Below are 25,543 nucleotides of genomic sequence, written 5' to 3' on the forward strand. Positions count from 1 at the left end.
TATAACTTCATTTTGCATAGTTACATTGCTTGATAACTAACAAATGCCCCAAGTCATCTTAACCTACATTTTGTTCTATATTTCCTTTCAACTAATAATTCAACCTTCAATTAATATTGAAGTTTCAAGATGTAAATTAATGTAATTGTTCCTACCTGAATTGACTTCGTTGTCCTTAATGGAACAATGTCTGTCTTCAGGGAGGATGAATGAAAAGCTTGCCATAATAATGCTGTCTCTCTCATTGTTTGTCAATCAAGAACTGTTGAATTCTTGAAATTTCTGAACTTATCTCTTGGTTTCTGCAGTTCCATGTGATGCGTCAGCATTGTGACAATCTCGGTCGCATTGAGATGGTATTCTTTACACAGAATGGCATTATGCAGTGTTTGGAATCGAAATGTAAATTAGATTCTGTTTACCACACACTCTGGCCATAAACAAAATGCAAAGAAGACCTCATCATTGATTCATTTTAAATTGATTATCCAGTATTTAATGTTTATGCATTACTGCAACCATGCATAAAAGTGGCACCTAGATGCGTGCCCTGTGCTATTCCTCACCTGGGCAATGTGCACAAACAGTCCATTCCAAAAGTATTCAGACCCCTTCCCTTTTTCCACGTTACAGCCTTATTCTAAAATGGATTCAATTCATTTTTCCCCTGATCAATCTACACACAATACCCCATAATAACAAAGTGAAAACACATTTTTAGAAATGTTTGCAAATTTAAAATAAAATATAAATACCTCACTTATCTTCAGACCCTTTGCTATGGGACTCAAAATTGAGCTCAGGTGCATCCTGTTTCCATTAATCATCCTTGAGATGTTTCTACAACTTGACTGGAGTCCACCTGTGGTAAAATCAATTGATTGGACATGATTTGGAAAGGCACACACCTGTCTATATAAGGTCCCACAGTTGACGGTGCATGTCAGAGCAAAAACCAAGCCACGAGGTCAAAGGAATTGTCTGTAGCGCTCTGAGACAAGATTGTGTCGAGGCACAGATCTGGGGAAGGGTACCAAAAAATGTCTGCAGCATTGAAGGTCCCCAAGAACACGGTGGCCTCCATCAATCTTAAACGGAAGAAGTTTGGAACCACCAAGACTCTTCCAAGAGCTGGCTGCCCAGCCAAACTGAGCAATTGGGGGAGAACAGCCTTGGTCAGGGAGATGACCAGGAACCCAATGGTCACTCTGACAGAGCTCCAGAGTTCCTCTGTGGAGATGGGAGAACCTTCCAGAAGGACAACCATCTCTACAGCACTCCACCAATTAGGCCTTTATGGTAGGGTTGCCAGACAGAAGCCAAAATAAAATAATGTAGAAGACTTTTTAAAATATTTTTTATTAATGGAAATAAAACACTAATATATCTTGATTAGATAAGTATTCAAACCCGAGTCAAAACATGTAAGAATCACCATTGCCAGTGATAAGTCTTTCTGGCTAACTCTACGAGCTTTGATAAATGTATCAAGCTCTGTCAAGTTGGTTGTTGATCATTGCTAGACAGACATTTTCAAGCCTTGCCATAGATTTTCAAGACGATTTAAAGTCAAAACTGTAACTAGGCCACTCATGAACATTCAATGTCATCTTGGTTAGCAACTCCAGTGTATACTTGGCCTTGTGTTTTAGGTTAGTGTCCTGCTGAAAGGAGAATTTGTCTCCCAGTGTCTGTTGGAAAGTAGACTGAACCAGGTCTTCCTCTAGGATTCATAAATTATTGCTTTTACATATATCATGTGAACATTTCCTCAGAACAAATAGCACAGGATTGTAAGAGTAGGGAGCTAGAAATACCACTAGACAAGAGAACAGAACACCAAAACAGGCAATTTACCATTTACAGAAAACACTTCAATAACAATTTTTAATTCATGCCTGATGGGTGTAGAGTTTTTAAATACACTATCCACCTGCATTCTGTCTGGAGAAGACTACGTTCCAGATTACCACCCCTACGTGAACGTTTTATGTGCTGTGTAGCACAGAAGGACATGGAAGAGACCGGGTGACAGGGGTTGTGCCGAAAATCTTAGTAACAGAAAGCATTTTTGTCTGCAGTTTTCGGTTTGGCTATGTGTTTCAAGTGTTTGTGGCGGTTCTAGCTTGTATGGCGCCCTGGGCGAGCGCCCCGGCAAGATGCCGCCCGTACCGAAATACGCTACTGATTTTGTATTAGTCTATAAATAAATCTCTTTGACAAAATTCTTCATCTCTCCCATGTCTTATTCGACTCGTATTTTTGAAAGTGTAAGGATAATTATTCAGCCATAATTGTTCTGAAATGTTTATTGCTTGCACACATTTTACTTCCTCCTCTGTTTAATATAGCACACATACATTAATTATTCATTTCGGTTGCCTATCCGGACGTGGAGTTTGTTCTAGAAAGTATTTGACTCTGATGTGTGTCACAGAAAGTATTTGACTCTAGCCACAAAATTAAGGGAATTTTAAAAAATGGGGGGGGGGGGGGGGGGGGGGGTGTCTGGCAGTGGGGAGATTTTCGGCACAACTCCGGCCTCATTAAAATGATTTGCAATAGGGGATTTGGGGTCATTTCTCCTTACAGCACTCTTGAGTACTATAATAAACGTTCTTATCAGTCTACTGGTTTTGCCCACATATTACACGGACAAGAGATAAGGTTTAAGACATTAGATGAGCTGCATGTGAGGAACTATTTGATAGTGTATTGTTTACCAGTTTCAGAGCTGCTGAATACGCTCACTTTTTTTTTACAGGAATCTCTACATGCCGTAGAACTACTGCAGGGGTTGAAGCCAGTCACATCGTCCAGTCTTCCAACATTTATTTTTATGGGGACATGAGTGAACATGCCGAGTCTCGGGTGGCTGAGGCCCCTAAAGATCTTCTTGGCCTCCCTTGACACCGGGTGGTGTAGATGTAGTAGTGGAGGCCAAGACTAGCTTGCAAAGCAGCCCTGCTGCGATTTCCTCTGGTCTTGGGGGCGGCAGGCAGTCTGTAAAACAGTGCTAGCTGACATGCATCGCTCAACATTTAAATTATCCACGAGCCCTAATTTGAGAAGGGTGCAACTGCGTTCATGCAATAACTAATAACTAAATAATATTTAAAAAATAATAACTAATGGGGGCTCGAATGCGAGCTGCAGTCGCACACGATTGCGCCGTTCTCAGTGATATGCGTATCAGTACGCAGACCTAACGCTCTCAAACGAAGTACTTCCGCCCATACGTACGTCATCAATACTGGCGGTATTTTGAAAAGGAACTAGCCGTGAAGTTGACAGCTGTTTCTCATCTATCTGTGACTGTATGATATAGTAAAATATTATACGTTTTAAGAAAATAAGCCAGCTAACTATTTCAAATATGGTAGGTGGACACGTTGTTTGACAAGGTGAAAAATAGTCGGTTTCCAATTGATGAATGTTCTCCCATTTGTGACGTTAATGATATAACGTTAACTTGTTTTTAGTCGGATATGCTAATCTTTTTCACTGCTAACGTTTGCTAGCTAGCTGACGTTCGTTTGCTTGTTTTTGAGGTTTTGGTAGCTAGCTATGAGCTGTAATGTTTCTTCCAAGAGTAACGTTACTTCCTGCTTTTATGTAAAAAAAAACATTTTTTTTGACTTTGTTTGACATTTTAACTAGAATTGATGAGGAAGCTGGCTAATTTACAAATCTAGATAACTTAATCTGACTTCAAGGTAATTTCGTAACTCACCAAAGTAAAGATGTTGGTAGAGTGCTGACGAACATTTCTTTGTGTGCGCCTGGTGTATTCCCCCCCCCCCCCCCGACTTTTGAAAATGTTCCGCCATACTCACTGGTCCACGCTATAGACTGCAGATCCAATGCAACGCAATGTGTGGACCAGAGCTCGGTAGTTACCCACTTGTTGATAACAATATTGTGAATTTCTTGTTTTCAGAGTTCGAACGAGGTAACGTTGCAACAGGAGAATGTAAGTAAGGTAGCCAAATATGAGCCTTTAAGCTTTACTGAAATTACAATAAGCTATCCATTCAACATGCATGTCTTAATAATTCTGACATTTTTATCACAGGGACAGCCACTGGACACAGAGTCAGAGGTCCAGGATACTCCAGCACCACCTGCCATTCCTTTCTACACAGAGTGCTCGGAAGCTGCACAGGCACAACTGTTTAACGAGTGTGAAGAGCAGTTTGCCCAGCTAGAGATGGTACTGATCTGTTTACGATGACAGCTCGGTCCTGCACAGACAACTTTGGATGATGTGATGTTATTGTGTTAATGTTAAAATGTAATATTCTGCTTGTTTTTCAGCTTCAGAATGAGATCATTCTCGCAGAGCCTGACTCCGATGAAAACCCTCAAGAACAGGTCAGAGATGGCCCTATTTCCCTATAGCTGAATGAAACCATTAGTATGTGTGATGCATTAACTTTTTGCATGATCTTGCCTTATCTGCTGCATATCTGTTATGTCCAACAGTCTGTGAATAGATTGACAGCTGTAGCAGCTGAGCTGAAGCAGTGGCAGACAAGACGGCCAGAACGTGAGTGTCTGGTTTCTACTCTGAACATCATTCCTTTATAACTAATTGATTGTACTTGTACTGTATGACTGAGACATAAGCATGATATGTACCATCAGAATGTGGTTTACTTTCTATCCATAGTGTTGTCCACAAATCCTGAGGTGTTACTCGTCGTTGGAGCAGAGGAGGTAAATTTACACAGAAAAATATTTCTATGCAGTTACCTTTTAATATACAGTACCAATCAAATTTGGACACCTATTCATTCAAGTGTTTTTCTTTATTTTTAATATTTTCTACATTGTAGAATGTGAATAAATCAAAACTATGAAAAAGTGTTAAACAAATCAAAAATGTTATATTTGAGATTATTCAAAGTAGCCACCCTTTGCCTTGATGACAGCATTGCACACTTGCCATTTTCTCAACAAGCTTCATGAGGTAGTCACCTGGAATGCTTTTCCGACAGTCTTGAATGAGTTCCCAAATATGCTGAGCACTTGTTGGCTGCTTTTCCTTCACGCTGCTATCCAACTCATCCCAAACCATCTCAATTGGATTGAAGTCGGGTGATTGTGGAGGCCAGGTCTTCTGTTTTGCTAGCACAGACTGGAATATGTTCCGGGATTCTTCCGATGGTATTGAGGAGTACACCACATCAGTCACTGGCTTTATCAATAAGTGCATCGAGGACGTCGTCCCCACAGTGACTGTACGTACATACCCCAACCAGAAGGCAACATTCGCACTGAGCTAAAGGGTAGAGCTGCCACTTTCAAGAAGTGGGACTCTAACCTGGAAGCTTATAAGAAATCCTTCTATGCCCACCGACAAACCATCAAACAGGCAAAGCATCAATACAGGACTTAGATCGAATCGTACTACACCGGCTCTGACGCCTGTCGGATGTGGCAGGGCTTGCAAACTATTAGACTACAAAAGGGAAGCACAGCCGAGAGCTGCCCAGTGACACGAGCCTACCAGACGAGCTAAATAACTTCTATGCTTGCTTAGAGGCAAGTAACACTGGAACATGCATGAGGGCATCAGCTGTTCCGGACGACTGTGTGATCACTCTCCGCAGCCGATGTGCGGAGAGTGATCTCAAGGCGGATTACCAGGATGTGTAGTCCAAGCATGCGCTGACCAACTGGCAAGTGTCTTCACTGACATTTTCAACCTCTCCTTGTCCGAGTCTGTAATACCAACATGTTTTAAGTAGACCACCATAGTGCCTGTGCTCAAGGACACTAAGGTAACCTGCCTAAATGACTTCCGACCCGTAGCACTCACGTCCTGGTAATCCGTCTGGCCCAGCGGCTTTGTGAATCTTGTTCACATCGGCTACCAAGATCCAGACCAGCTGGTGCTCTCGTGCATGCTTCAGTGTTGCTTGCCTCAAAGCGAGCATAAAGGCATTTAGCTCGTCTGGTAGGCTCGCGTCGCTGGGCAGCTCGCGTCTGGGTTTCCCTTTGTAGTCCGTAATAGTTTTCAATCCCTGCCACATCTGACGGGCGTCAGATCTGGTGTAGTAGTTTTTAATCTTACTCCTGTATTCACGCTTTGCTTGTTTGATGGTTCGTCGGAGGGCATAGCGGGATTTCTTATAAGCGTCCGGATAGTCTCCTGCTCCTTGAAAGCGGCAGCTCTAGCCTTTAGCTCGATGCGGATTTAGCCTGTAATCCATGGCTTCTGGTTGGGATATGTGCGTACCGTCACTGTGGGGACGATGTCGTCAATGCACTTATTGATGAAGCCAGTGACTGAGGTGGTGTACTCCTCAATGCCATTTGATGAATCACGGAACATATTCCAGTCTGTGCTAGCAAAACAGGCCTCTAGTGTTGCATCTGCGTCATCTGACCACTTCCCTATTGAGCGAGTCACTGTACTTCCTGCTTTAGTTTTTGCTTGTAAGCAGGAATCAGGAGGATAGAATTATGGTCAGATTTGCCAAATGGAGGGTGGGGGAGAGCTTTGTATGCATCTCTGCATGTGTGGAGTAAAGGTGATCTAGGAATTTTTTTCTCTGGTTGCACATGTGTGACATGCTGGTAAAAATTTGGTGAAACTGATTTAAGTTTGCCTGCATTAAAGTCCCCGGCCACTAGGAGCGCCGCTTCTGGGTGAGGATTTTCTTCACTTATGGCCATAGAGTTGGTTGAGAGCGGTCTTAGTGCCATCTTCGTTATCTGGTGGTAAATAGACGTCTACGAATAATATAGATGAGCACTCTCTTGGTAGATAGTGTGGTCTACAGCTTATCATAAGGTACTCTACCTCAGGCGAGCAATACCTCAAGACTTCTTTAATATTAGACTTCGCACACCAGCTGTTCTTGACAAATAGACACGCCCCCACCCTTCGTCTTACCAGACGTAGCTTCTCTGTTCTGCTGGTGCATGGAAAATCTCGCCAGATCTATATTATCTGTATCATCGTTCAGCCACATCTCGGTGAAGCATAAGATATTAAAGTTAATGTCCCGTTGGTAGGATAATCTTAATCCTAGGTCATCAATTTTATTTTTCCAATGATTGCACGTTAGCAAAAAGAACAGATGGCAGTGGAAGTTTACTCGCTCACCTACGGATTCTCAGAAGGCTGCCCGATCTGTGGCCCCTTTTCCTGCTTCTTTTCTTCAAGCAAATTTACAGGCATCTGGGCCTGTTCCAGTGAAGCAGTATATGCTTCTCGTCGGACTCGTTAAAGGAAAACGTTTCTTTCAGTCCGCGGTAAGTAATTGCTGTTCTGATGTCCAGAAGTTATTTTCGGTCATAAGAGACAGTAGCAGCAACATTATGTACAAAATAATTTACACAAAATGCAAAAAAACTAACAAAATAGCACAATTGATTGGGATAATGTAAAACCTCAGCCATGTTCTTCAAATGCATTAAGAAAAAAATAACTTTTTAACAAGCCACACCTGTTAATTGAAATGCATTCTAGGTGACTACCTCATGAAGATTTTTGAGAGAGTGCCAAAAGTGTGCAAAGCTGTCATTAAGACAAAGGGTGGCTACTTTGAAGAATCTCAAATATTAAAATATATTTTGATTTGTTTAACACTTTTTTTTTGTTTACTGCATGATTCCTTTTTTGGTTACCACATGTGCTATTTCATAGTTCTGATGCAATGTAGAAAATAGTAAAATAAAGAAGAACCCTTGAATCAGTCGGTGTCAACTTTTGACTGGTTCTGTACACATTTCAGATATCAGCTATTTTATAGTTATACAGAGCCTTATGCTTATGAAAAGTAAACATATTCATGTTAAACTTTAAAAAAAAAAATAATAATTTTCTTTCCTACTTCCACAGTTACAGAAGCTGAATTCACAACTGGAGTTGGTCCTCTCTTGCTCACAAGCCAAGAGAGACACACTGAGAGAGACTTTAAAAAGGTTTTCTTTGAATGTGATTGTTATTCTAAATCTCCAACCCTTTGAATGTTGACATGGAGACAGTAGATTTGACAGTATACATCTGTGTTCCTGTTTCAGTGAACAGAAGTGGTTGGAGGAAAAGAAGGAAGTGTTGAGGGCAGGCACTGAACATGTGGTCAAACAGCGACTGGAAAACGAAAGGTTATCAGAACACAGGTAAGGTACAACAACTGGGTCACGTTTGTTAGGGCACACTGTAAATTACATTTTTACAAGGCTAAACAAAAACATTTTTTTTTTTATTGAACAGATTTTACCTCCCCGTTTTGGAGCGTTTTCTTCGGTTTCCTGCCTATGAATATGATCCCGAATGATAGAAAATGACACACAAACCAACACATTGACAACTACCCTGAGTTTAATATGGAAGTATTGCTGCTGCTGTTCAGTGTGTTGCAGGACACCAAGAAGAAGATCCAGAAGATGAAGGATTACCAGAACAGACTGATGGAGACCCTGGCAGACGTACTGGCGGAACACTTTCCACTTCCTACACAGGAGACCAACGCTGACAAGAAGAAAAAGGTGGCAGTCTTAGTGATGTATTATGTGGCTCTGATGAAGGGGTTCCTCAATGGTCACACATTGTGTTTTTTTTTACGGTTGCATCTAGCTTGGTCTCAGATCTGTTTGTGCTGTGTAGCTAACTTTTTATGTTTTGTTGGGCAAGAGAGCACAAACAGATCTGGGACCAGCGTAGATGGTATCGTTTTTGTTTCCGTTTTCAGAACATTCCTCAAGAGCTGAACGATAATCTAATTTCACTCAATGAAGTCCTGGAGGTAAGTATCTGTTCGCATGCATTGTTTGTTTTCTTATTCAGCCCGGTGCTCTGGTTCAATTTTGAATTACTTTATTACTACATGCTTGAACCAGTAGCAGCTTTATAGTCTAGCTTTTTATGACCCTATGACTATATTTTACACTTACATTACCCTAACATCTTTGTAATGTAGATCAACTTGATCACAGAACAACAAATGACATAGCATCTCTACTCACCTCTTGCCCCAATTGAACAACAACATAAGTAATAACCTTAAACCCTTACCTTAAACCTTATCTTCCATTGTTAAAATTGGCAGCTGCTGATGAACACGACTCTGGAGACGCCTCACGATCCCTACATATCGATAGACGAGACGTTCTGGCCCCCGTACACAGAGATGCTGCTGCGCCACGGCATTGCACAGAGACACCCAGAGGACTGTTTCAAGATCCGCCTGGAAACCTTTTATTAACAGTAACTGGTCAGACATTTTGGTTCTAGTTTTGTCAGCGTGTATAGCAGCCTGGTCCCAGATGTTTGTGCTGTCTCATTGTCATGCCATCGATCATAAGCGTTGGTTATACAGTACAAACAGGTCTGGCACCAGGCTAGGCGTATGGTAATATCATGAGTATGTATTGCGATGGTGGCTTGATGGGTCACTGGTTTATAGTGTTATATCCAGTATGTTTCACAATAGGTTAACCTTTTTGAATGTTTTTTTAAAATATGTTACATAGATATTTATGTTGCTCTCTCTGGCTACTGGAACACAATTTGAATACTTTGGTGAAATCTTACATTGTTATTATGTATATGTTTCCATGTATCAATGTATGCCAGATTTGTTCTTAATAAAAGGAAAAATATACAGACATTCGTTATTCACTGTAGCACTTTGTTCTAAACCGAAGAACAGAAAACATCTTGATACATCAGTACTTGATTCACAGCAGTCAATTTATAACTCGAGTACATAAGAACTTGTATAATATTTTTGCAAATACAGAAATTCCCAAGGACAGATAATCTGTACCAACAACACATTTTAAACATTGAAAAATGCATTTTTTTTAATTGTCAAGAAACCCTGACATGCGTCAGCAGACTACGTCATTCCATCATCCAATCCCGAGAGCCGTTTAGGTATGTTCACCCGCCTCCCGCGAGTTCGTGCATTCTTGTGGGCGGAGAACAAATTTCGGTTCCGGGTGTTTTTACACTTCTCTCGAAGGCGTTCATTTGTCTGATTATGGTCTTAAATCATAAAGTTAACAAAATTCACGAACATTCAAGGTAGAGAACAGTTTTATTGAAAGAACAAACAGAACATCAGCAAAGATGACAACCCGATCAGAGAGAGAGAAGGCCCTGAAACTCAACGAGCAGCATCAGGCCATTCTGTCCAAAATGCTGAGAGAGGACGACAACAAATACTGCGCCGATTGTGAGGCGAAAGGTAACTATATAAAACAATGTAAACTTCGTTAAATGATGTCATTTGATGTTATATAACCGTTTCAGTTATTCGTCTAGCCAGACTCCGACTGAGTTGTTAGCTGACTATGCTAACTGTAAGTAGCAGCTAGTCTGCTGACACCTTCCTTCCTCTTTAGCCTTGTAGCTACCAGATAAATGCTATCTTAGCTATGCTAGGTAGCATTTTGTCTCCCACCACACCTTGAACCAAGCTTTAGTCATACAAGTAAATGCAAGTTTCGACACCCTTGCACCATGAAAGTCACCACTGGGAAACTATCCCTAAATGTCAAAACATGTCACTCTAAAAGAATGTACAGGGAAGACCTGCCAATCTGAAGTCCTATTGTGACACCTGCACCACCGGTACAGACAGGTTTTGATAAGTGAATCTTCCGTTACCTGAGCTGTGTTCATTAGACACCTAACGGAAGAGAACAGACTGAAACCGGTGCACTAATGAGTACGACCCTGTCTCTGCCTGCCAGGTCCAAGGTGGGCATCGTGGAACCTGGGAGTGTTTATCTGTATCCGATGTGCTGGCATCCACAGGAACCTTGGGGTTCACATATCACGGGTCAAATCTGTCAACCTGGACCAATGGACAGCAGCACAAATACAGGTAATTGGCCAATGTCCAGGATTTATAATATTCATAAATTAGAAATGTCATGTATTGACCTATATTTATTGACACAGACACCTCTCTTTCTTGTATATCCTACTGGCTGAATACAAAGTTGACTTTTTAACCCATACTTATCATGTCCCCCCTGCTGTTTCACTATCCATCCTCCACCCCCCTTTATCTCTGTGCTCCTCTTTCTCTCTTTCCCCCACCCTCTTTCTCTCCATCTCTCCTTCTCTTCTCTAACAGAGCATAGTAGATATGGGCAACTCCAAGTCCAGGCAGCTTTATGAGGCCAATCTTCCAGACAACTACAGAAGGCCTCAGACAGACCAGTATCCTTACAACTACACAGACACACACAGTCTCTCTCGCTCTCTCACTCACTCTCTCTCTCTCACATACACACACCGCGGTTCCCAAAAAGCTTCCCGTAACACACGTACTTGCCCCTTTATAATATTGCTACATTTTTTTCCCCCTTAACCCCTGACCCCAGAGCAGTGGAGTTCTTCATCAGGGACAAGTATGAGAAGAAGAAATACTACAGCAAAAATGTGACCAATGGACACAGCGTATGTATCTCACCTCTGACACCACCATCAAACTGGTTTGCGGATAGTACTAGAATGTCTTATTTGTATGTAGACTCTCCAAAGTGTTGCTTGTTAGGTTAAAGGGATACTTTGGAGTTATGGCAATGAGGCCCATTATGTACTTCCCTGAAGTCAGATGAACTCTTGGATAACATTTGAATGTCTCTGGGTCCAGTATAAAGAAAGTTAGAGGTAGTTTCACTAGCTAATGCTAACTAGCATTAGCGCAATGACAGGATATCTGCTAGCATGTATTTCCACAGGTGTTTGTGTTATATGGCCTAACAATTTGGAACATTATTCAAATGAGATTAGGCCTTTATCTCTCTTCCTCCATTGATTTTTTTTAATTCTAATTTCCTCTTATGATGTTCCTCTACAGCCAAAAGACAAGGAGAGCAAGCGAGAGAAGGAAACTGATAGAGGAACCAAGCTGTCATACAATGCCAAAGTACGGTGGTTTTGAATGGATACATCTATAGATTCCTTATATAAGATTTCTGTCTCAACCCAACCCATATTCCTTTTTCGTCAATCACACTGTACACCCTGTTTGTCTCTTTTTAGCTTTGCAGTCAGAATGATATGTTTATTGTGTTTACAACAATTCCACTCATCATGACACTCCATGCTATAGTGGTCAGGTTATAGTGGTTTAATGGGAGCAGACTTAAAGGGAAATTCCACAGCTTTTCAAACTCCTATTAATTTTTCAGCAACATACCATTGTCTACATATGTGAAAACGGCACGTTTCTATGATCTGTGGTTAAAAAGATCAAATTGTTTCCCTGTATTATTACAGGGTAGGACTTAAAATCAAGAAAAACTGATGGATTTATTTATGTTTTTGCCAGAGGGGAGGGTATGTTCTTGCTCCCCATGTCACCAATCTCCTAGTGTGATTTTTTTTAAATGTTTTAACTTTTGATGATGTCATCGGGTAGAACTTTTCTTCATGATTTTTTTTCTACCAAAAGAAGAAATGTATGGTTTTCACATGTCGACACTGGTATTGTGCTGGAGATAATGAATGAGGTTGAAAAGTGGTGGAATTGCCCTTTAACAGTCTATGGCAAACTGTATTTTCATACATTACAGTTAACAGGTCTGGCATTATACCAGTACTTAATACAACTAATCATCAATTTACAAATGTTTATAGTCACCATGTCCAGCAAACTGATTTGTTGTGGTGCGTCTCACTGTGTAGTTACTTTGACGTGTTGATACATTGGTGAAAAATAGACCATCTTTGGGTTTAGGGTTAGAATGCTGGGCGTCGAGCTCCCGGCATGTTGGTTCCTAGACAAAGCATTGAATGTGGTCAAGTAACCCAAGGCTGAGGATGCACCTAACCTTTGACCTCTAAGAGGGCTTGACTGCTGAGGGTTTCAAATATCCCTTGCTTGTCTTATCTGAAGTGTACCTCCTCAGGATCTTTGCTTTCATTATGAACTAAACCTATGCTCAACCGAAGCCCTCATATTTAGCCATTAGTCTGGAAGACGCTTAACACATCAACTTCATTATTACTTCCAAGACTACATTATTATTTTTTCACAATCATTTTGCCTTTTCTCTTGGACTCAACCCCTGAAGAGTGAAGAGACCCGCCATGCCCCCAAAGCCAGTCCTGTGAAGACAGCAGAACTTCCCGTCAACCTACTTGGCCTTGGTAAGATTAAACCAGTCAGTTTCCAAAAACGAAAATGAGAGTTTCTTATTGGACAAGTTCAGATAGTCCTTCCTGGTTTCAGCCTGTTTTCTTTCGTTTTGTGCCTATTGAATATGACGCTGCTTTGCCTTGACGAATACAACCCTGGGTGGAAGCCTAGCAGTTAAGAGCTAACTAGGTGAAATTTGTCGATGTGCCCTTGAGCAAGGCACTTAACCCTAATTGCTCCTGTATGGCGCGTCTGCTAAATGACTCAAATGTCAAATGTACTAAACCAGTCAGTTATTCAGAAATGCTGAGTCCTGAACAATACACACATTCATTTTATGTACGTTTTTTTCTCCCCTGTGTAACCTGTTTTACACATCTGTTTTTAACCCCTCTCTGTTGCTCTCTGTCTCCCCCATCTCTCTAGATGCACCTGCCCCTGCTAACAATGGTAGTGCTGCCAGCACAGCAAGTCACGACTTGGATATCTTTGGCCCCATGGTGTCCAACCCCCTCCCCTCATCTAATGCTGCTGCTCAGTTCTCTCAGGTAACACAATCTGATGACCTCACCACTTCCCTGGTCCCTATGGACACGCAGCTCCACAAACATAAAGACGCATACTGAACTTCTATATTTACATGCACACATATTACCTTGTACATCTACATCTGAACGATGGCTCAGTTGGTGGAGCATTGTGCTCTCAATGCAGTGAGAAATTTGTCTCACACACATCCATGCAGGCCAATGCATGCTAGCGTGAGAGACGTTTGAAGAGCAAGAGACTCAACACACTGAATAGTGTTAGCGACTTTTCTTACGTCGTTCTTACAGTTTTTGCTTCCTTCTTCCAGGCTAGCTCCAGTACCCCAGCCAGCACCCCAACACAACCCCCAGCAGCAACCCCATCCTCTGGCTCTGCCCAGGGAAACCTGGACCTGTTCAGTGAGACTGGTGGTGGAGGGGGCATTAAGGGGGAGGACACCGGGGCCAAGAAACCCCTCTCCAAGGACTCCATCTTGTCCCTGTATGGGAACACCAGTATGCCTCAGATGCCCCAGCACCAGCAGGCCCCGCCTGGTAAGGAGATATACAGACACAAGCCTACACATGCACACTATGTACACTCATGCAGGGCTCTACACTGACCTTTTTTACAAGGAGCATGTGTAGGAGCACTCAAAGAAAAAATGGTTGCACTGTAGAGCCTTGTCATACATAAGTGTGGGCATGTGTGCACATCGTGATGTGACTTTGGTTAATGTGATGAATGTTATTTATCGTTGTTACTCGATTAAATTAACCATGTAACAATTAGCTCATAAGGAATTTGGGGCACCACGGAATAAGTTGTCTAATGAGTTACCATCTCCCGAATGAAACTCTAGAAGAAATATGTAAGATATATTGATAAGTCATTTATTAATCATTACCTCATATCAGTCTCATTCTGAACATTGCAGACTTCTTGAATCCGCAAGATCCCCAGCCTTTTCTGATTATTCAGTTCTACACAAATTGATTTCAATTTTTATTTACTAACTTGCTAAATAATAACACATAATACACATTTACATGAGACAAAAGTCTCTAGTGGACTGACAAATTATGATGGCTTGTTACACAACGGAGAGGGGGTGGGGAAAGAGAGGGATAGAGAAAATGACATTTATTGTGGCTACATTCTAGGACTGTTCTAACATTAATCCTATACCTTGTACACGAACTGCTGCCCGTTTGGGTAAGAAATGCAATGTATTTACATGTAAGTTAGATGTCTTTGTTTGTTGTCTCTGTTGAAACCAATCAATCCTTCTATGGGGAATGGCTCGATGGGTGTAAGGCTCTGATTGTCCACCAGAGGTTACAATATCCTTCTTAGTTGTCCTGGCTTGGAGTGGAGTGTTTTTTCTGAACTGTTCTTCAGAAGCCCAATTACCGTCTGAGATGGGATCCTCTTCTTCCTTTCTTGGGTAGATGGTCAGATCTAGATCCCTTTACATGCAAAGCTGCAGACTGTCAATGTTTTGGTCTAGTGAGTTAATCTTCATCTCTTGTTGAGTTTCAGAGTTTCCAGCCATTTGTAATGTTTAGCTCACGCTTCACATATGCTGGTCTGAATATGTTCATTCTTAGCGAGTCCTTTTAATCACTCTGGTCGGAAAGGGCATTTCCATCACATTGACACATTCGTCTGACCTCATTCGGGGTGTGGCTTAGTTAGACATGAAAACCCAAATCACATTCCTATCTTAACAAAAATAGTTTCATCGTTCTTCATATTGTATTAACATCATATTGGATGGAAACTTAACAGCCGAAGGAGGGTTTCCTTCCTAAGGTACAGTATTTGGTGGATACAGTTTTTAAAAACATCACAATATGAAAAGCAATATAACATGATTATTTTTTAGATCCCCACTGACCATTTTTAACATTCCTATCTTAGAAATATTGTTCCAATATTCATTTTTTTGGGGTGTTATAGTTTTAGCGGCAAAAATATTCTAGAGAACAAAGGCATTCATTTGGTTGGTGCTGAAGAGCAGGAGAGGGTTCTCTGCTGCATAAGATTTACGATTGGCGTGAGGTGTCATAACTGGCCCAGCCCCCCTCTCCTCTCCTGTGGTCTGAGACCTTTGATCCTTGACCAGGAGAGTCATGACACACAAGTACATGCACACACACACACACACACCAACCAATAACACAGAGGTTGGAAATGGTCTCCAACTGGCTCTGGGCTATATAAATGAATGCTGTTAAATACCAAACACTTCTAAAGTAACAAGTCACCAACCAAGTTGTTCAGTCACTTTAGTATATCTATAGCAAGCAGTCAAATGTTAACAGAAAATTATATTTTGAAAGAAACTCAAACTGTTCTCAGTATTTCTCCTGTACTTCTCCCTTCCAGCTGGTATATACATGAACCCCGCCCAGATGCAGTTTCCAGTAGGCATCCCCCAGCAGCAGGTTCCTGCTGGCTACCAGGCCTTCCCTGGCATGGGCACAGGCATGCCCCCCACCACCGTCATGGGTGCCATGATGGCTCAGAATGGAGCTGCCATGATGGGACCCAACACAGGCATGATGGTTGGCATGACGATGCCCAATGGTTTCATGGGACAAGCGCCCGCAGCCGGGATGGTTGGCATGGCTCCGAGGATGATGGGGGTACCACAGGGGGGGATGCCCGCGGGTATGGTGCCTGCTCAGGGCATGCAGGGGATGTATGCTGTCCAGCCTGGGCAGCAGGGCCACTGGAACATGGGACAGGTATGTTAGTTATTTTGATGTCACGTTATTTGGCATATTGGGGATTTTCCCATGGGAGTTAACTTCGCATTTGAAGTATAAGATGGTTTTATAAGAATAGAATATCAAGTGTCTTTGGGAGGTAACTTAGGTATGGCAATATGGTAACATTACCTAACTATCAAATGTTCTCAGATCTATATAAATGCATTGTGGTCAGGGCTTGGGTTTGTTTTAGTATTAGACAATATTGTGTTTCCCTGACACCTTACTATTCATCTCTCCTACTGTCTTCCCCAGATGAACCAGCAGATGTCAGGGATGAGTCTGAACGGTGCCGGGGGGGCCATGGCCTTCGGTCAGCCTGCCTCCACCATGGGAGGCTGGGCCGCGGCACCCTCCGGTCAGACCCTCAGCAACCAGCTCTGGAAGTGACCCCCCCCCCCCCCCCCCCCCGGAGGTCAAAGGTCAGGGATTGGGGGTCAGGGCAGCGGCAGAGGAGATTGCAACCAGGGGGTCCGCAATCCAACATCCAACCCCCCCCAGCAACCTTACTATGAACTGATGCCCGTTCTCCAAATGATACTGACCACTCTCCAACATCGAGCTTATCTGGCTGTTCGCATACTGAAGAGATGCAGCCTTCCTTCCTTGTTTCCTTCAGGTAATCACAGATCCATTGGTGATTGGACAGGTGAAAGCAAGGTGACCGTCTTATGAGTCTGACTGACCCGATCAGTGATTACTTCAAGGAAGGAAGGAAGCATTTCTGCAAGTATTCAAACGGGGCACATCTCTCTCTTTCTGTCACTTTCTAGCCATCGCGCTCTCTTTCCGTCTTTCTTTTGTGAGTAAATTGGGAGTGCTCATACACCATCATACGCAGGCTGGCAGTCAGTGCCTGTTACATGTTGTGGATATCATAACTCTTTTCATTTTCCTTTTTTGGAGGGAAAAAAAACGACAACCACAACAACGTAAACAAATACAACAACAAAGACATCATCGACAACATATCGAAAAAGCTGCAGGACCAGTTACACAAGCTTTTATTGTATCATTATAAAAATTATTATAGAGAATTAAAGAATAGTATTTAAACTTTGGGAGAAGACATGGCTATAATTTCTGTGAATACTGCTCTCCTATGTACAGCTCTGTATAACATTTTAAACGACATGTGGTTCCCCTACAAAATAAAGTATGATAAACCAATGTGTCTTGTGTGTTCTAGATTTTAGACTTCTGAGTTCTAAGTTTAGCCATTAACAGCATTCAATGTCAATTCTACCAGAACACCTAAGAAGGTACAGAAGTTTGCATTTAAAACATGTCTACTCCCCCATGTATTTATTATTGTATATATTTTTCCGGGGTAGGCTACACATGCAAATGTCAGGGTGGTATCATTCTTTAACCATCCTTTGCAGAGCTGGCAGGTTAAATACACCACTACAGTATCACATAAGAGGGAATATAGACACGGAGAGCCAAGAGCTCCCTTTTAAGTAGGCTAAATATTTAATCGAATTTGGTTGGTGGTGCAACATGGTAAAAAAAAAAAAAATACTAATTGTACTAAAATTGACTAAAAAAACGTTTAACTGAATGAAGAAGCACTGAACTGGAGAGCTAGGAAGAAAAAACGAATTCCCAAGCGAGGAAATACGCGAGACGTGGTTTTTAGCATGATCTCTTTTGAGTGCATAAAGTGTGAGGGTGTTGACCCTAGCTTACTCGATATTCTGCAATCAATTACAAGTATTTGAGGACGACGTCGTAACATTTTGGTAGTGGCCACACCTTCTGTTGTTGATTACCCACATGAGAAGGAGGAGGATAAGGCGAAGAGCTCCGGGCCCGCCTTCCCGACTGACGCTTCTCCCTCCCTGTAACATCGAAGCTCCCTCCGCTACTACTACCTTTCTGAACCGCATTAACACAGTCAGCTGTGGAAGATCGTACCCGAAGTCAAGACCAGCTACATTTGTTTTGTTTTTAAATAGTATTTGAGATGATCTTTAATGAAAAGCGCTAACTAAAATAAATGTACTATTATTAAACAGAAATAGAGTTCCAGGTCACACTTTATTTGCTTAGTTCCAAATAAATGATTTACAGCCAGGCATACTTTCGACCAACGATCTGTTGATAAGCAACTGCTTGTTAAGGTTATGGTTCGCTTAGAATTCGTGTAAGGGTTACGTTTAGGGCTAGGGTTAGGATAAGGGTATGGCTTAGGGTTAGTGGATAGCGGTAGTTAGTTGAAATGTTGACCGTTATTGAACATCTACAAACCATCTACTTGGGACTATCCAAATAAAGTGTTACCGAAATCCATTCTAAACCTTGCATAATGGCATTCTGCAGATATGGGACAAAAATAATCCCATCTCTATGCGACCGGGAGGGTCACAATGCCGACGCTTCACATGGAACTCCAGAACCCAAGAGATATGTCCAGAACTCTCAAGAAATCTTCAGTTCTTGATCGACAAACAACGAGAGAGACAGCATTATGGCGAGCTTTTCATTCATTCTCCCTGAAGACGGACATTGTTCTTTTAAGGACAACGACGTTAACTCAGGTAAGAACAATTCAATTATTTCAGTCTTAAAACTCAAATATTAATTGATTTAATTCTTATGAAAAGGAAATATAATACAACATAGGAGAAGATGGCTGTATGGGCTTTTGTTGTTAGTTACCAAGAATGGTAACCATGCAAAATGAATATTTAAAGCTGTAAATTATGTTACGTAATGTCCCAATTATCTCTCCATCCTCTCAAAGTGCGCACTTGTTCACTTCACTGAATTGAAGGGAAATGACTGGTATAATAAATATGGTTGAAAATCCCACTAGCCTATGCCACCACCAATCCAACGTTTTAAGATGTCTGGGAAGTAGTGAATGAGGGCACACTTTAAGGAAATTGGAGATATTATTGGAAGGCACACATTATTTGTGAAAAGGAGAATATCCCTTCCTTAAAATGCAAAAAAATCTATTTGGTTTACCCTATGCTGTGTTGGTGTTTCTTTCAGGGTGGATCTCAATGGTGACCCAACTCAACACCCTTGACGGTCCAGAGTCAGAGAGTCAGAACATCCGTCTGAGCTTTGCAAAGGTACTTGGAGACAAGTACCACTACGCGAATGCCATCGACAGCTCTCTGCTCTGGACAGTTGGGTACACCCCCTACATTCCCCCAGCTCTGAAAGGAAGAAGCTTCCCCTCTGTCAAGAGCTTCTTCCTGAATGAGTGGGAGCCACTGACACTCCTGCAGACTCCTTGGGTTCTGTCCACCATTGTTTCCATCGAGGAAGACAACCTGATCCAGTCTGCTGCAGGCCTAGTGTCTCAGGTTCTGTCCACCAGTGTTTCCATCGTGGAGAATGACCTGATCCAGTCTGCTGCAGGCCTAGTGTCTCAGGTTCTGTCCACCAGTGTTGCCATCGTGGAGAATGACCTGATCCAGTCTGCTGCAGGCCTAGTGTCTCAGGTTCTGTCCACCAGTGTTTCCATCGTGGAGAATGACCTGATCCAGTTTGCTGCAGGCCTAGTGTCTCAGGTTCTGTCCACCAGTGTTGCCATCGTGGAGAATGACCTGATCCAGTCTGCTGCAGGCCTAGTGTCTCAGGTTCTGTCCACCAGTGTTGCCATCGTGGAGAATGACCTGATCCAGTCTGCTGCAGGCCTAGTGTCTCAGGTTCTGTCCACCAGTGTTTCCATCGTGGAGAATGACCTGATCCAGTCTGCTGCAGGCCTAGTGTCTCAGGTTCTGTCTACCAGTGTTGCCATCGTGGAAAATGACCTGATCCAGTCTGCTGCAGGCACAGTGTCTCAGATTCTGTCTGCCAGTGTTGCCATCGTGGAGAATGACCTGATCCAGTCTGCTGCAGGCCTAGTGTCTCAGGTTCTGTCCACCAGTGTTTCCATCGTGGAGAATGACCTGATCCAGTCTGCTGCAGGCCTAGTGTCTCAGGTTCTGTCTACCAGTGTTGCCATCGTGGAGAATGACGTGATCCAGTCTGCTGCAGGCACAGTGTCTCAGATTCTGTCCACCAGTGTTGCCATCGTGGAGAATGACCTGATCCAGTCTGCTGCAGGCCTAGTGTCTCAGGTTCTGTCCACCAGTGTTTCCATCGTGGAGAATGACCTGATCCAGTCTGCTGCAGGCCTAGTGTCTCAGGTTCTGTCCATCAGTGTTGCCATTGAGGAAGACAACCTGATCCAGTCTGCTGCAGGCCTAGTGTCTCAGGTTCTGTCCACCAGTGTTGCCATCGTGGAGAATGACGTGATCCAGTCTGCTGCAGGCACAGTGTCTCAGATTCTGTCTGCCAGTGTTGCCATCGTGGAGAATGACCTGATCCAGTCTGCTGCAGGCCTAGTGTCTCAGGTTCTGTCCACCAGTGTTGCCATCGTGGAGAATGACGTGATCCAGTCTGCTGCAGGCACAGTGTCTCAGATTCTGTCTGCCAGTGTTGCCATTGTGGAGAATGACCTGATCCAGTCTGCTGCAGTCCTAGTGTCTCAGGTTCTGTCCACCAGTGTTTCCATCGTGGAGAATGACCTGATCCAGTCTGCTGCAGGCCTAGTATCTCAGGAGCTGTCTACCAGTGTTTCCATCGTGGAGAATGACCTGATCCAGTCTGCTGCAGGCCTAGTGTCTCAGGTTCTGTCCACCAGTGTTTCCATCGTGGAGAATGACCTGATCCAGTCTGCTGCAGGCCTAGTGTCTCAGGTTCTGTCCACCAGTGTTGCCATTGAGGAAGACAACCTGATCCAGTCTGCTGCAGGCCTGGTATCTCAGGTTCTGTCTACCAGTGTTACTGTTGTGGAAAACGACCTGATCCAGTCTGCTACAAACCTAATGTCTCAGGATAATGACTCAACACTGAGAGACTCCAACCAACCTGTGATCCGCGTGGATGATGTCTCAACCAAGAGAAGTAGACTTACCATCACTATTTCTATGGTTTCAACCAAGAGTTGCCTTGTTGCTTTACATGATGTTGATGCTAGTGCTACAAGCCTGGAGCAATCTGCCGAGAAAATGTCTACTTCTACTACTGATGTCAACGACATCTCAACTGCGGCTGCCAAGAAGAAGAGGTGTAGATTATTCTCATTTGTCTGGAGAGCTCTCAGGGGGAAGAACAAGAAGCCTCTAAGTACTAACTCATATACTCTTAGTCTATTTTGTACTTAATATAATAATCAACTATTTTGATACTGATATCCAGTGTTAATGGCTGTCTGTGAAATAGGTTTTCTATATTTTCTACCTTTCGTTTTTTTTTCAGGCTAAAGTGGCTTCCAAGAAAGAGGACGAAATCAACAAGGATGTGAGCAGCCTCACCTGCCACCACAACACTACACAGGGAGATCACTGATGCAGGCACCCACAATGGTGTTCCTATGTTTTATCCCACTTTGTCTTCATCCCCAAATCCCTTTCTCCCACCCCACCCGTTTTATCTTCAGTAAACCTTTTGTCATTGCATTTGATTGTGCTTTGTCTTTCATTGGGATCACTGTCATTGAAAAGGGAAGGGGTTTCGTAGTTCAACTACTTGTCAATAAATCACTGGTTAACTTCAAATTGAGACAACCGAGGCAAAGACGTTGTTGCTAATGCGATCAGTTATATCCACATTTTCCGGAGAATAACAGGCATTCTCGCTCAGGGCCTCAAGATGGAGTAGTAAGCACAATTATAATGGTTCCCCTCATAATGATGCTTTTATCAGCTGTTGGATATGGGGATATTCCCATATTAGGAATTCCTGTGGGAGATTTATACCGGTGAATAAGTATGATAATTGGACATGGATTGTCTCTGGCTACTGAGTATTTCCATCATATGATTGTAGCCTAGGTTATGATTCTGTTATGATGAGGTTTACAATGCAGTTGTCTCCTTAGACATGGGGCGGCAGGGTAGCCTAGTGGTTAGAGCGTTGGACTAGTAACCGGAAGGTTGCGAGTTCAAACCCCCGAGCTGACAAGGTACAAATCTGTCGTTCTGCCCCTGAACAGGCAGTTAACCCACTGTTCCCAGGCCGTCATTGAAAATAAGAATTTGTTCTTAACTGACTTGCCTGGCTAAATAAAGGTAAAAAAAAAAAAAAAAAAAAAAAAAAAAAGACATGACTGACTCATGGTATTGAAATCTATTACACCACATTGATGCATCATGAAATAACCCATGTGTGTAGGAGTTTAACCACAGGCTTAATGTAGCCAAGGTGTTCATGTAATGCAAGTGTGTTTTCTGTTTGTTCTTTGTGAGCTATTGCCAGATGAATATATATATAACAGATGATATGACTATAGTTGGCTATGGCTATAGTTTATGTTTTCCCTAATTTTTCAAACCACCACCAACAAACACCAACCCTGTTCTCAATTAAATGCACTATTCCATTCAATTTCTGAGGGCTCTTCTACAAAACAATGTTATGAAACCTGAAACCAATAGCCATCTCCATGATTTAGGTTACAGCAAGAGGCTAAAAATATCCAGTTCAGACTGGTAGTAGTCACGACCTAAATTATGACAGAATTCTGCACCACTGATAGTTGACGTCAATACAGTACAGTCACTTCCTCGGTGACGTAATCGAACGAACTCGGTCGGTAGCATTGCCATCTGGTGGATGGACTCCGACTCGAGACCCGTAACATTACGTCATTGGAAAGGAACCGATGCCAGTGTTTGGGTCTGGGTTTGAATACAAACAGATGAATAGCCGACCATTAGAACTGATACTCGACAGCAACAACTTGAGCTACAATTAATACGCATTTAGGCTACAGTAAAGTCTTAAATAACTACTCAATATGCTTCAGGCGTTTTCTGGAGAGTTTTGGGGAATCTTGTGACTAAGAATGTTTCAAATTAATTGAGTGTGCTTCATTGGTAATGAGAAAATAGTTGCACAGTCAGCAAAACAGCGTAGGGGTTTTGACTTCAGTTCATTGACGTTTATGTAAATTGTATGTGCATTTTATGTTTATGTGCATTTTTTGTTTAATATATTTCAAAAGACAAGGGCTCGACAATGAAGTGAATGGATAGATAGTAAAAACAAGCATTAGCTGATTTAAAACTGTTGCAATTATGATACTTATGAGTTGTGCGTAAATGTCTCTGTCCGTGGTGCTGAAATGTTTTTCCTTTATCGTGACTAAGAAACGCATTGCAGGATGTCCATTGTACTGATCCTTTTTGATTGACAATCAAATATGTCATTCGACTATACCGATACACACTGTATGTTCATCCAGCTATATGTTATGTTGAAAATGGTTTGAAATATAGCTGGTAAGAGTGATTGTCATTTGCATCTCTGACGCAACTTTCAGGAATCAAACTGAACGTCGTTAAGTCCAGGACGTTGAACTCTCAGACAGAACCCAGTTTACCCTTTCCTGTGGATCAATATTTTACAGAAGCCTTAACGGTCAATTAATGTTGGAGCTATAACGACGGGAACGCGCACTATTTTTGGTTTATATTTGCAGGCAGGTGTGCGCGCGTGTGTGTGTGTGTGTGTGTGTGTGCGTGTGTGTGTGGTGCCAGCCAGGGTGGCGTGACTCTTGAAATAAGTGAGGTTGGAAAAAGTGTTGTTCTTGCATGAGGCGAGAGAGAGAGAAACCCATTCTCAAATTCGTAAAAGCGCGTGCACAACCACAAGGAAGGAAGATGCGAGCTCTAGGGGGCTGCATTCCCATTGACTGTTCCATCTCCCTGTCAGTGGCAGCAACATTAGCAGTGCCGAGGCGGTGGCAGCACTGAGAAAGAGAGAGCGAGGGGGAGAGAGAGAGAGGAAGGCAACACACAGACTCCGCCTAACTTTACCACGGTCCAACATCACCGAGAACGTGTCCGGTGGCGCGAGGGCATCACAGCTCAAAGCCAATCCATCCAGAGGGTCCCTCGGCTTGCTTGTCTCTTGGCGTGGAGATGGGCTTCCCGTAAAACCGGCGGTGGTGGAGGGGAGAGGTGGGCCGGCGGGGGGTGGGGGGGAAGAAGCGAGAGACTAAAGAGTGAGGAGGTGGAGAGAAAAAGCCGAGGAGGACGAGAAACAAAAGCACAACCGTGGGTGCCTGCAACAACCATGAGCAGCGGCGGCTTGCCCTATTCACCAGAGCTGCTGCTCTACCCGTGGACGATGTTGTGAGGTGTGGCTCGCAACGCTAAGCAGCAGGGATTCAGTCAGTCGAAACGACAGTAGCAAGCCAAGGAGGGGTGCTGCTGGTGGAAAAGATGTCGTCCGCCTCGGTGGGGCCCCAGGGCGGCCCTCGCCCACCCACCGCGCCGCCGACCGTCCCCGAACTGCCGGACCTCAGCCATCTCACCGAGGAGGAGAGGAAAATAATTATGGCCGTGATGGATCGGCAGAAGGAGGAAGAGGAGAAAGAGGAAGCCGTGTTAAAGTAAGGGCTACATTTCCTTTCCCTGAACGGTGGTCGGTGGAACCCCGAACGCACCACTCGCAAACGCAACACCCCCATTCACGAGCGAGGTGTCTGTGTCCAGAAGGCAGACGCACGAGCGGCCATCCGCCAACAATTAGTCCCAGTATGTTACCAATACGCCTGCCGTTTACCATTGTGGTCACATTTCACACCAGTTCAACCACCACAACTCGTTGCATCCCCTATTGTTCCCTAATACTGGGCTGTAATTTCCGTATAGCCTACAGATGTTATAGCCCACGCTAACGGTGTTCCCTTGCTTGCCACTGTATGAATAATTCACACCAGGTTGGATACTGGGGTTCGTTTTGGGATTCGACTATTCATGAGGGGGAAAAAAATCACAGTTTATAGGCCTGTCAATGCTTTAGCTTTTCTCAAATCCATTGTAGGCTATGCGCTCTTCTCCAAAGCCCCCATAAGGAACGTCAGGTGTAGACTATATAATTGAAATTGTGGACATAGCCTACGAGGTGAATAGCTAATCAAGGTATCCTCTCCGTGACAGACGATGGTGATGGTCATTGATAAGGACGGGGAAATCGGGTCAAACGAGATACAGGTGTAGCCTCGCGCAGGTGGCAGAGGAGGGGAGACGGGGTGTACCAGTGGGGGAGCACTGGATGAATCATACCACAGGACTGCGTGCCCCCTCCCTCCCTGAATCGTTCCTT

At 43.2% G+C, this 25,543-nt stretch overlaps 4 protein-coding genes across 4 annotated transcripts in view; all 4 read left to right on the forward strand.

Moving 5' to 3' along the window:
- The first annotated feature begins 3,252 nt into the window (after positions 1 to 3,252).
- LOC139423804 (centromere protein K-like) lies at positions 3,253 to 9,626 on the forward strand. Its single transcript, XM_071175438.1, has 11 exons — positions 3,253 to 3,379; positions 3,941 to 3,973; positions 4,076 to 4,213; positions 4,318 to 4,374; positions 4,486 to 4,549; positions 4,673 to 4,719; positions 7,856 to 7,938; positions 8,038 to 8,136; positions 8,370 to 8,505; positions 8,709 to 8,762; positions 9,066 to 9,626. Exons 1-11 carry the CDS (start codon positions 3,377 to 3,379, stop codon positions 9,219 to 9,221), a joined length of 870 nt encoding a protein of 289 aa, XP_071031539.1. The 5' UTR covers positions 3,253 to 3,376; the 3' UTR covers positions 9,222 to 9,626.
- A 264-nt stretch (positions 9,627 to 9,890) lies between these two features.
- LOC139424532 (stromal membrane-associated protein 1-like) lies at positions 9,891 to 17,593 on the forward strand. The gene is made up of 10 exons (XM_071176458.1): positions 9,891 to 10,208; positions 10,717 to 10,850; positions 11,106 to 11,191; positions 11,356 to 11,431; positions 11,835 to 11,903; positions 13,054 to 13,129; positions 13,545 to 13,666; positions 13,975 to 14,200; positions 16,038 to 16,399; positions 16,679 to 17,593. Exons 1-10 carry the CDS (start codon positions 10,091 to 10,093, stop codon positions 16,811 to 16,813), a joined length of 1,404 nt encoding a protein of 467 aa, XP_071032559.1. The 5' UTR covers positions 9,891 to 10,090; the 3' UTR covers positions 16,814 to 17,593.
- A 656-nt stretch (positions 17,594 to 18,249) lies between these two features.
- LOC139423805 (uncharacterized) lies at positions 18,250 to 21,987 on the forward strand. Its single transcript, XM_071175439.1, has 3 exons — positions 18,250 to 18,966; positions 19,427 to 21,556; positions 21,689 to 21,987. The coding sequence occupies exons 1-3, from the start codon at positions 18,897 to 18,899 to the stop codon at positions 21,691 to 21,693; spliced, it is 2,205 nt and encodes a 734-aa protein (XP_071031540.1). The 5' UTR covers positions 18,250 to 18,896; the 3' UTR covers positions 21,694 to 21,987.
- Positions 21,988 to 24,657: 2,670 nt separating this feature from the next.
- The window catches only part of LOC139424533 (regulating synaptic membrane exocytosis protein 1-like), a 91,070-nt gene continuing 90,184 nt past the window's right edge, over positions 24,658 to 25,543 (forward strand). Inside the window, exon 1 of the mRNA XM_071176459.1 lies at positions 24,658 to 24,827. Within this exon, the coding sequence (XP_071032560.1) occupies positions 24,658 to 24,827 (170 nt within the window). The remainder of the gene's footprint in view (positions 24,828 to 25,543) is intronic.

The sequence above is a fragment of the Oncorhynchus clarkii genome, chromosome 13 (assembly GCF_045791955.1).
Source record: "Oncorhynchus clarkii lewisi isolate Uvic-CL-2024 chromosome 13, UVic_Ocla_1.0, whole genome shotgun sequence".
In the NCBI taxonomy this organism is placed as follows: domain Eukaryota; kingdom Metazoa; phylum Chordata; class Actinopteri; order Salmoniformes; family Salmonidae; genus Oncorhynchus; species Oncorhynchus clarkii.